Source organism: Macaca mulatta, chromosome 16, assembly GCF_049350105.2.
Source record: "Macaca mulatta isolate MMU2019108-1 chromosome 16, T2T-MMU8v2.0, whole genome shotgun sequence".
Classification (NCBI taxonomy): Eukaryota; Metazoa; Chordata; class Mammalia; order Primates; family Cercopithecidae; genus Macaca; species Macaca mulatta.
Window position 1 is genome coordinate 59,577,145 of NC_133421.1, and position 10,106 is coordinate 59,587,250.

Sequence of the window (10,106 nt, forward strand, 5' to 3'; positions counted from 1 at the left end):
AGAGCAAGCTTTTTCTGTTCATTGGCCCAACAACACATCAAGTAGGTAGTAAGAGTGATGAGCTAACCAGCTCAGAGGGTAGGTAACATGCCCGAGGTCATACAACCAACAGGGAGAGGAGCCAGGGCTGTCATCCAGGACAGTATAACTTCAAAGTCCTTGCTCTTTTCTATCAGGCAAAACGAGGATCTGATAAGTAGTAGGCTGGGTGTTGGGCATCAGGAAAGCAGGCTGTGTGTGAGCAGATTGGAGAAAACAGAGGACAAAAGTCCAAGTGCATTCCTCACCATGGCACTTGCAACACTAAATTGTGCTCAACTTGATTTATTTCTCCTCCCACGAGGCTGCAAGTTCCTGGCAGGGTGAGGACTGAGTTTTGTGGCCTCTATATCCATTGCACGTGCTAGGCACTTGACACAGAATCTGTTCTCAGGAATGTTTGCTGATGGTTTCAGCCCTGAGGCTTCTTTTTTTATTTTTATTTTATTTTTATTTTTTTGAGACGAAGTCTTTCTCTGTCACCCAGATTGGAGTGCAGTGGTGCAACCTCCACTTACCAGGTTCAAGCAATTCTCTTGCCTCAGCCTCCCAAGTAGCTGGGATTACAGGCATGCACCACCACGTCTGGCTTTTTTTTTTTTTTTTTGAGACGGAGTTTCGCTCTTGTTGCCCAGGCTGGAGTGCAATGGCATGATCTCAGCCCACTGCAACCTCCGCCTCCCAAGTTCAAGCGATTCTCCTGCCTCAGCCTCCCTAATAGCTGGGATTACAGGCATGTGCCACCGTGCCCAGCCAATTTTGTATTTTTAGTAGAGATGGGGTTTCTCCATGTTGGCCAGGCTGGTCTAACTCCTGACCTCAAGTGATCCACCCACCTTAGCCTCCCAAAGTGCTGAGATTACAGGACTAAGCCACCATGATTGGCCTTTATTTTATTTATTTTTTATTTTTTTGACATGGAGTCTCGCTCTGTCACCCAGGCTGGAGTGCAGTGGTGCAGTCTTGGCTCACTGCAATCGCCGCCTCCCAGGTTGGAGCAATTCTCTTGCCTCAGACACCCTAGTAGCTGGTATTACAGGCCACACCTGGCTGATTTTTGTATTTTTAGTAGAAACGGGGTTTTACCATGTTGGCCAAACCGGTCTCCTGACTTCAAGTGACCCGCCCGCCTGGGCCTCCCAAAGTGCTGGGATTACAGGCATGAGCCACCCACGCAGCCTTTATTTTTATTTTTGAGTCTAGGTTTTGCTCTGCCGCCCAGGCTAGAGTACAGTGGCATGATCATGGCTCAATGCAGCCTTGAACTCCTGGGCTCAAGTGATCCTACCACCTCTGCTTTTCAAAGTGCTGAGATTACAGGCATAAACCCCCATGCCCGGCCTGAGCCCTGAGGCTTCTGAAGTGGAAAGTAGGAGAGAAATCAGGTAAAACCACCACAGTTAGCCAATAAGGGTACAAGCACAAGGGAGTGGAAGGGGCAGAAAGGAGGTAGGCCAAACACTCAGAAAATCATCTCTCTGGATAAACGAGTCTCCTCCTGACACAGCAATAAGAATTTCTCTGAAGCTTGGTGCTCTCAGAGGCCTCAGGGCTGTAGCAGGTAAGTGACCTATTTTGTTTATAGACAAAAAAGTCAAAGGTCAGGAATGTTGCCATGTGGCCTGATTTATTATTTATTTATTACTTTGTTTGTTTTGTATTAGGCAGCCTCCTGAGCCAGAGTAGGCTGAGAGACTCCCCTTTGGTCTGATTTAGTATGATAAAATATGCACACGGTGGGGAGTAACTTTCCTTAGAGTCCTCCCAGCCTGAGGGGGCACCCATGAGTCCAGAGGAGAGGCTTAAGAGACTAGGGGATCAGGGGAGGGCTGAACTTGTCTAGGGAGACCCTGGGAAGTAGTGAGTGACTTCCCAGGGTCACTGGGAAGAGGACCCCACTGTCCTCATCTCAGTCCCATCTACTGACCAGCCTTGATCCACTTAGTTTTCTCAGCAAATTAGGCAGAGTGATGTTAAGGCGTTGCATGCTTTCTAGCATTCAGGAATCAGCAAGTTCAAAAACTGTGATCTCGGAGTTCCAGCAAAAAAGGAGTCTGCATGTCCCTCCAACTCTTCCTGCTTAGCCTTTTTAAAAACAAAAACAAATCTAGTTCTCTGAGACACAGCTTTGTTCTGACTTCTCCTTTTTCCACGTCCAGACCCACACCCCATCTGATGTTGTTGAAAGTGGTGTCCTGACCACTGACTTAGTATCTGGCCTAGTTGAGTGGTAGGACAGGCTCAGTGGTGCACAGGGCTCCCCAGTGGTGCTGCTGAAGCTAACAGCACTGATAGCATTGGTGGCAGCCTGCTCTCTATGACTCAAGCACTTTCACATTTGCCATCTCAGGCGGTCCTCCCAGGGACTGGTCGCGCCGGAAGGCAGCTTTACTTACTGTGCTGCTGCAGAGGCAGTGAAACTACTGGGAACTGAAATCCTCTGCCAGTTTCCATCCCACCCCTTGCACTGAGGATAGAAGAAAATAGGCCCAGGAGCAGGCAGCAAAGAATAAAAGCCATGTTAGTGAGCAGCTGATGAGGAGAGAGGAGACTGCTAAGTTTAGTGGCCTGGGTCGGGGAGAATGGGGCTGATCCCCAAGTTTGCCCATGCAGGGGTTCCAACTCAGAGGCAGTGGCCTGGGCGTACAGCCCAGGCCTTGGCCCTGGCCCCTCCCCATCGGAATATTCTCCTTAAAGCCCACACTCCTTGCCCTCTGTGCCCATAAAGGAGAAAGAATCGAGAGTCTTGGACCAGAACTCGAAGTCCCTGCAGCCACCAACCAAAGCCCCCTGCCAAGTCCACCAGGCCAAGCCAGCTTTTCCTATTGCCTAGGTGCTCGTAGGGGGCGGGTGAGGGGCGGGTACCTTCCCCCCGGTGCACTCGTCCAGAGGTGGGGCTTCCGAAGCTCGGCAGGACCTCCAAGTTCCTCTCCCAGGGAACTGCCCCGCCCCCTCTCTTCCCGCGGGGGGTCAGTACCTGAGGAAGCGGACAGCCTGCAACCTCGCTTCCTGCCAACTCCGAGAGAGGGCTGCCCGGGCCCCCAGCACCCCCGGGCTCCCGGCGCACATTCTCCCCAGGCGCAGCATCCCGACGTAGGCTGCAGTGGCTCGCATCGCCCAGCGTCCCGGCCAGAGTAAACTTTTAAAGTGAGCCGGGGCGGGGCGGGCGCGGAGCAGGCGGGGAGGCGGGGAGGGTGGCCTCTGCCTATGGGGTGCGGCGGACTCGGTCTCGGCCGGCGGGGCGGGGCGAGGCGCGGCGGTGGCGACTTCGCGCGGGGCCACCTTCCCCGCGGACCCCGCGACCCTCCCCCTCCTACCCTCGAAGAATAGCCCTGGTTTCCTCTGGATCCGAAGGCCCCAGCTGCAGTCCGAGACAGATCTTCCTCGCGACCATTCTCAGGGGCCTGGATGTTAGAGGCGCAAACGTTTGTTGATTTTCCAGAGGGGCCAGATGGCAAGGTCAAGATCCGTCCATCCCCTGCCCCCTTTAGCGCTCGGGTCACGTGCTGGCCCCGCTGCTTGCAAGCCAGGGGCCAAAGGAGCAGGCGCGAAGCGCCCTTGAGGCATGCCAGCTGGAGCAGAGGGCCCGCAGGGGTGGGGAGGCAGCCGGGACAAAGGGTGTCACGGGTGAGCCCCCTGCGAGCCCGCTGGCGCCAGAGTCGTAGCTGAGGCCAGATGTCAGCTTCAGAAGGGACACCAGTTGTACCCCATCTCACACGAGGCATCCTCCCATCCCTCCTCTGCTGCCTCTGCCTTGACCTTCTTCACAGGGTTGGGGGCCGGGCACTGTAAGGTGGCCTCAGGGACTGGGACCTGTGTATTTCATCCTCCATCTGCCTGTCTTGGGGCCTGTGGCACAGTTCCCTGTGCTGCCCTAGGCGTGAATGGAAAGCAACCCTATGCCCCTCCTTAGGGTTCCTGAGTTCCAGGGGTGGGTGGGGTACTAAGACACGGCCGAGCTGCGGGACACAGAAGGTGATAATCCTGCTCTGCTCCTGGCTAGGAAAGGTGGCACTGGGCACCAAAGAGTAGCACAGTTTATGCCTGTTCCAGGTCCACACTGCCTCGGGCTAGCCATGACTCTTCCTCTAGAGAAGGAGCTGGAGAAGAATGAGGCAAAGGCCCTGGCAGTGTGACCTCCCCTCTCCTGACAGGAGGAGATGAAGTGAACTCTGCCAGGCAGAAGGGGTGGCTGAGAGTGGAGCCTGGCCTGAGGTGACGTTTGCCCTTATCTGGGAACTCTGGCTCCATTTTGGTCATGAGAAGGAGTCCACGCTGAGCCTCTTTATGATCTTGAGCGTGACCTCAAATCCTCCCTGGAACCCCGGTTCCTAGGGAGGGTCCACACACTTCAGTTTCTGTGGGGTTGGGGCAGGAAGAGACAGAGGAACAAAGAGATCACAGGAGGCTGGGCCTGCAAGGGTGTGCCTTCCTAATTAGACTAACTCTTTGATAGTGGACCAGGGAATGTGGAGGGCTGGGGCATTCACAAGTCTGGGGTCCCAGCCCAGACTGGCAGGCTCAGCCTCTAGCTTGCTTGGTGACCCTGGGTAAACCATTGTCCCTCTCTTGGCCTATGAAGTGAGGGGTAGGTACTGATCTTGTAGGTCCTTCCACTCTCCTGGCTAGTTTGAGGGTCAGTCCTCAGCAGGAGAGAAGTGAGTTCCTCCTTGAACTTTGCTCCAGCCTCGGCTTTTCAAGACACTGGGCTTTCCTGACTCTTCCTAGGTGCACAGGCCGTGGCATCATAGCCACCAGTTTCAGGGTATCTTGTACATGCCAGGCTCTTCAAGGACATTTTCTCTGACCCTCACAAACACCCTGCAAGGAACAGGCATGCCTTGGTATGTGTCTTTGTTTTTATGGATGAAGAAACTGAATCCTAAAGAGGTTCAGCCTCTTAAACATAGGTCAAAGCTCTGCCCGTAGTCTCTTTGTGGCTTTGGGCAAGTCACGGGGCCTCTCCAGCCTCACTATCTGTCAAATGGGGATCATAATACCAACTTCATGCAGAGGGCTGGATAAGAATCGAGTAGGTGGCACAGAACTGGTAGTTGGCCAGTTTTCAGTGATTGTTTCTTCCTCCATCCTCTCCTTCCTCTCGTGTCTTCACTCTAAGACCTTCCTCTGTGTTAGGAATTGCAAACCTTTTTTAGGAGGGGGAATTGTTTTATTTCTGCAAAGCCCTGGTAGGCAGTAGTTCTGTGGATGGGGAGGAAGGCTGGGAGAAAGTCAGGATGGCTGGTGGGGAAGTCTGTGAGCCATGGTGGGGGAATCATGTTGACCCAGCATTCTTGGGTTAGTATAGGGAAGTGGCAAGCAGGGCAGTGGGCCATCCAGGTCTTCCAAGTTCCCTTCCTTCCCTTTAACCAATTCAATTCCCCATTGCTCCCTAAGGGGCCTTCTGCCTGAGCCATCACATCTCCTTTATGCTGCAAGTGACTTGCATGATTTATGATCCCTGTAGTTTGGCTCATGCCATTGGCTACCATGAGAAAGCCCTTGTTCCCGCCCCTTTGCCCATGTCCTGCTTCTGTGCTTCAAAAGCAGGCTCAAAATGAAAACACCATTTATTGATTTTTTTTCATTTGTAACATCAACCTATGAATAAAGTACAGAAGACCTAGTCACAGTTACAGAACAGAATGTAAATGTAAGTATCACTAACCTTGGAAGTTACATCTGTCAGTAGTTGAGAGGGAAAGGGCGGGGAAGACTATAAAATAAAAATAAAGGAGTATGTCATTATGTACAAAAATAATAATAAAACTATAGTAGCGGCCGGGCGCGGTGGCTCAAGCCTGTAGTCCCAGCACTTTGGGAGGCCGAGACGGGCGGATCATGAGGTCAGAAGATCGAGACCATCCTGGCTAACACAGTGAAACCCCGTCTCTACTAAAAAAATACAAAAAACTAGCCAGGCGTGGCGGTGGGTGCCTGTAGTCCCAGCTACTCGGGATGCTGAGGCAGGAGAATGGGGTAAACCCGGGAGGCGGAGTTTGCAGTGAGCTGAGATCCGGCCACTGCACTCCAGCCTGGGCGACCCAGAGAGACTCCATCTCAAAAAAAAAACAAAAAAAACAAAAAACTATAGTAGCAAGACTTAAGAGAGGAGAGATAGGGTGCAAATCCCCACTTATCAAACAGAAAATCTAAAAATGGCAAAATAAGTATGTCATTTAGAGGCAAGTAACAGAAGAAGATAAAACAGAAATATATATTCCCCAAAGAAATATATCTCCAGGCCGGGCACGGTGGCTCATGCCTGTAATCCCAGCACTTTGGGAGGCCGAGGCAGGCGGATCACAAGGTCAGGAGATTGAGACCATCCTGGCTAACACGGTGAAACCCTGTCTCTACTAAAAAAAAGAAAAAGAAAAAGAAAAAATTAGCCGGGCGTGGTGGCAGGCGCCTGTAGTCCCAGCTTCTTGGGAGGCTGAGGCAGGAGAATGGCTTGAACCCGGGGGGCGGAGCTTGCAGTGAGTTGAGATCCCGCCACTGCACTCCAGCCTGGGCGACAGAGCAAGACTCTGTCTCAAAAAAAGAAAAAAAAGAAATATATCTCCAAAGAAGATATACAGATGGGCAATAAGCACTTGAGAAGGTACTCAAAAAATTCAGATCAAAACCATCCTCGCACTCACTAGGATGGCTGTTATTTAAAAACAGCAACAGGCCCGGTGTGGGTGCTTATGCTTGTAATCGCAGCACTGTTGGAGGCCAAGGTGGGTGGATCACTTGAGTCCAGAAATTTGAGACAGGCCTGGGCAACGAAGTGAGAAACTGCCTAAACAAAAAGTACAAAAATTATCTGAGTGTGGTGGTGCGTGACTGAGGCAGAAGGATCGCTTGACCCCGAGAGGTTGAGGCTGTGGTTAGCTGAGATCACACCACTGCACTCCTGCCTGGGTGACAGAGCAAGACCCTGTCTCAAAAAACAACAAAAAAAAGAACACCCACACAAAAAAACAGAAAATAACAAGTACTGATGGGGATGTGGAGAGATTGAACACGTGTGCATTGGTAGTGGGAATGTAAAATGGGGCCACCGCAATGGATGGTATCGTGGTTCCTCAAAAAATTAAAAATGAGTTATATGATCCAGCAATTCTACTTCTGGGTATATACCCAAAATAATTGAAAGTAGGGACTCCAACAAACATTTGTGTGCCAACATTCACAACAGAATTATTCCCAATAGCCAAAAGACAGACACAACCCAAATATTCATCAGTGATTGAATGGATAAACAAATGCGGTATATCCATACAATGGAATGCTATTCAGCTTTCAAAACAGGAAGGACATTCCGATACATGCTACAAGCCACATGAACCTTGAACACATTGTGCTAAGTGAAATAAGCCAAACACAAAAGAATAAATACTGTATGATTCCATTCATATGCGACCCTTCAAGTAGTCAAATTCATAGAGACAAAGTGGAATGGTGGTTGCCAGGGGTGAGGTGTGTGGGGTGGAGAATGGGGAGTTATTATTTGTTTAATGGGTATAGAGTCTCAGTTTAGGAAGATGAAAGGGTTTTGGAGATGGATGGTGGTAATGGTTGTATAACAATGTGAATATACTTAATGCCACTGAACTGTACCCCTAAAAATGGCTAAAACGATATATTTTATTTATGTCTATTTTTCCACAACTTTTAAAAAAACTTTTCTTTGGGGCATGGCAGTGGGAGGAACAGTGAGGGCAGAGAACAGGCTTTTGTTAAAAAAGCTATTTTCGGTCGGTTGCAGTGGCTCACGCCTGTAATCCCAGCACTTTGGGAGGCTGGGTGGGCGGATCACAAGGTCAGGAGATCGAGACTGTCCTGGCTAACACAGTGAAATGCTGTCTCTACTAAAAATATAAAAAATTAGCCGGGTGTAGTGATGGGCACCTGTAGTCCCAGCTACTCAGGAGACTGAGACAGGAGAATGGTGTGAACCTGGGAGGCAGAGGTTGCAGTGAGCCGAGATCACACCACTGCACTCCAGCCTAGGTGACAGAGCAAGACTCAGTCTGAAAAAAACAAACAAACAAACAAAACTGTTTCCTTATTTTATTTTCTAAGATGGTGTATATGATTTCTCTTAATAAAGTTTTTTATTAACATACCTGAGGGAGGCTTCAATCAGTTACAGGAACTAATGAGTTTGATGAGGTTTTCACTGTAAAAAAAGGAGTACAAAGAGTTTACTTAGACTTAGAATCAACTTCAATCAACTTCAGCGTCAGATCTGGAAAGAATCCAGCCTTAGTGCTTTTTCTGTCAATGACCTTCAGCAAATCCCTTTTCTCTAGTGTAATTTTTCATAGCTCTCTGTGGTAATTGTCTCCAAATAGTAAGTGAAAAATGGTCCTTTTAAAGAATTTCCTTCACTGTGTGTTTGAGAACTGAGCTGTCTAATAAGAAATGCAGTGATCATGAAGGAGAGGTGGAGAAAAAGGAGAGACCGCTGGCAGCCACAGAAAGAAAAGGAGAGAGGAAGATGAGGAAGTTTCAGTTTTCAAAGAGGTTGAAACGACTTGGAACAGAATGCATATATTCTGCTAATCAAGTCAATTAGATCCTGTAGTCAATATATATTTTTTAAAAAGCCTAATAAAAATTGTTTTAAACATGGATGTTTCTCATTCTTAAACTGAAAGTGAAAACAAGGAACTTGCTGTGAACTACTGTGTAGAATCAAGTTATCTTTTTTTTTTTTTTTTTTGAGACTGTCTTACTCTCTCACCTGGGCTGGAGCTGGAGTGGTGCAGTAGGGCAGTCATAGCCCACTGCAGCCTTGAACTCCTGGGGTCAAGTGATCCTCCCACCTCAGCCTCCTGAGTAGCTGGGATTACAAGCGCATGCCACCACACTGGGCTAATTTTTCTTTTTTTGTAGAGATGAGGATCTCAATGTGTTGCCCAGACTGATTTTGAACTCCTGGGCTCAAGTAATCCTCTTGATTCAGCCTCCCAGAGAGCTGGGATTCACAAGCAGGCACCACCACACCCAGCTGAGTAAAATTATCTTGATTGCGACTAACAATTGCTGCAGGCACAGGCAGACGTGTTTTTAAATGATCTGTATTTTCTTGCTTACATCCCCAAATTGAAAAACTAAGCCATAATCCCAGCAACTGCCAAAAACACTATGAAAGCCTTGCTTTTGTAAGAGGATAGGACAAAAATCTTTATTTGGATGGCATAATACTTTACTTCCCTTGGGTCAAAGTCAAGAACTAAAATCAACTGTGAAGTCTTGGATAAAGACCCAGTGTTAAACCAAATCTAATTTAACTTCCCTTTTTTATTCATTGGTTCAACTTTCATTCATTGAGTAACTACTTGCTGACAAGCATGATATGAATGAGACATGGCGTCTGCTCTCAATGAGCTCGCTGTCTAGGAGAAAACACCAGTCCTGAGACTGACAATGGCCTGCACTGCAGCCAGTGCTGTGTGAGGGAGGCTGGGGGAGAGGCATCTACCCAAGGTGTGTTGCAGAAGGTCTCCTGGAGGTTTGCATCTAGTCCTGAGAAAGAAGCAGTGTGTCAGTTTCCTATTGCTGCTAGAACAAATTGCACACATGTAGTGGCTTAAAACCCTAGAAATTTATTGCCTTACAATTCTGGAGGCCAAAAGTCTTAAGGGTCTCACGGGATTAAAATTAAAGTGTTGGGCCAGGTGCAGTGGCTCATGCCTGTAATCCCAGCACTTTGGGAAGCCGAGGTGGGTGGATCACCTGAGGTCATGAGTTCAAGACCAGCTTGGTCAACACGGCGATGTCCCATCTCTATTAAAAATATAATAATTAGGCCGGGCACGGTGGCTCAAGCCTGTAATCCCAGCACTTTGGGAGGCCGAGACGGGCGGATCACGAGGTCAGGAGATCGAGACCAGCCTGGCTAACACGGTGAAACCCCGTCTCTACTAAAAATACAAAAAAAACTAGCCGGGCGAGGTGGCGGGCGCCTGTAGTCCCAGCTATTTGGGAGGCTGAGGCAGGAGAATGGCGTAAACCTGGGAGGCAGAGCTTGTAGTGAGCTGAGATCCGGCCACTGCACTCCAGCCTGGGTG

At 49.3% G+C, this 10,106-nt stretch overlaps 1 protein-coding gene and 1 long non-coding RNA gene across 6 annotated transcripts in view; one reads left to right on the forward strand and one right to left on the reverse strand.

The window, feature by feature from the left end:
• The window catches only part of ACSF2 (acyl-CoA synthetase family member 2), a 48,709-nt gene extending 45,180 nt beyond the window's left edge, over positions 1-3,529 (reverse strand). For 4 of the 5 annotated variants that reach the window (XM_077971194.1, XM_077971190.1, XM_001097818.5 and 1 more), the window contains exon 1: positions 3,017-3,188. In XM_077971194.1, coding sequence (XP_077827320.1) covers positions 3,017-3,153 — 137 coding nt within the window. In that variant the 5' untranslated portion in view covers positions 3,154-3,188. Of the gene's footprint in view, positions 1-3,016; positions 3,189-3,356 lie in introns of those variants that run through there. The other variant, XM_077971196.1, reaches the window with a different exon arrangement.
• On the forward strand, positions 464-3,189 carry LOC144335596 (uncharacterized). Its single transcript, XR_013406529.1, has 2 exons — positions 464-889; positions 1,185-3,189. It is a non-coding gene; the product is annotated as an uncharacterized LOC144335596 (long non-coding RNA).
• Positions 3,530-10,106: the final 6,577 nt, after the last annotated feature.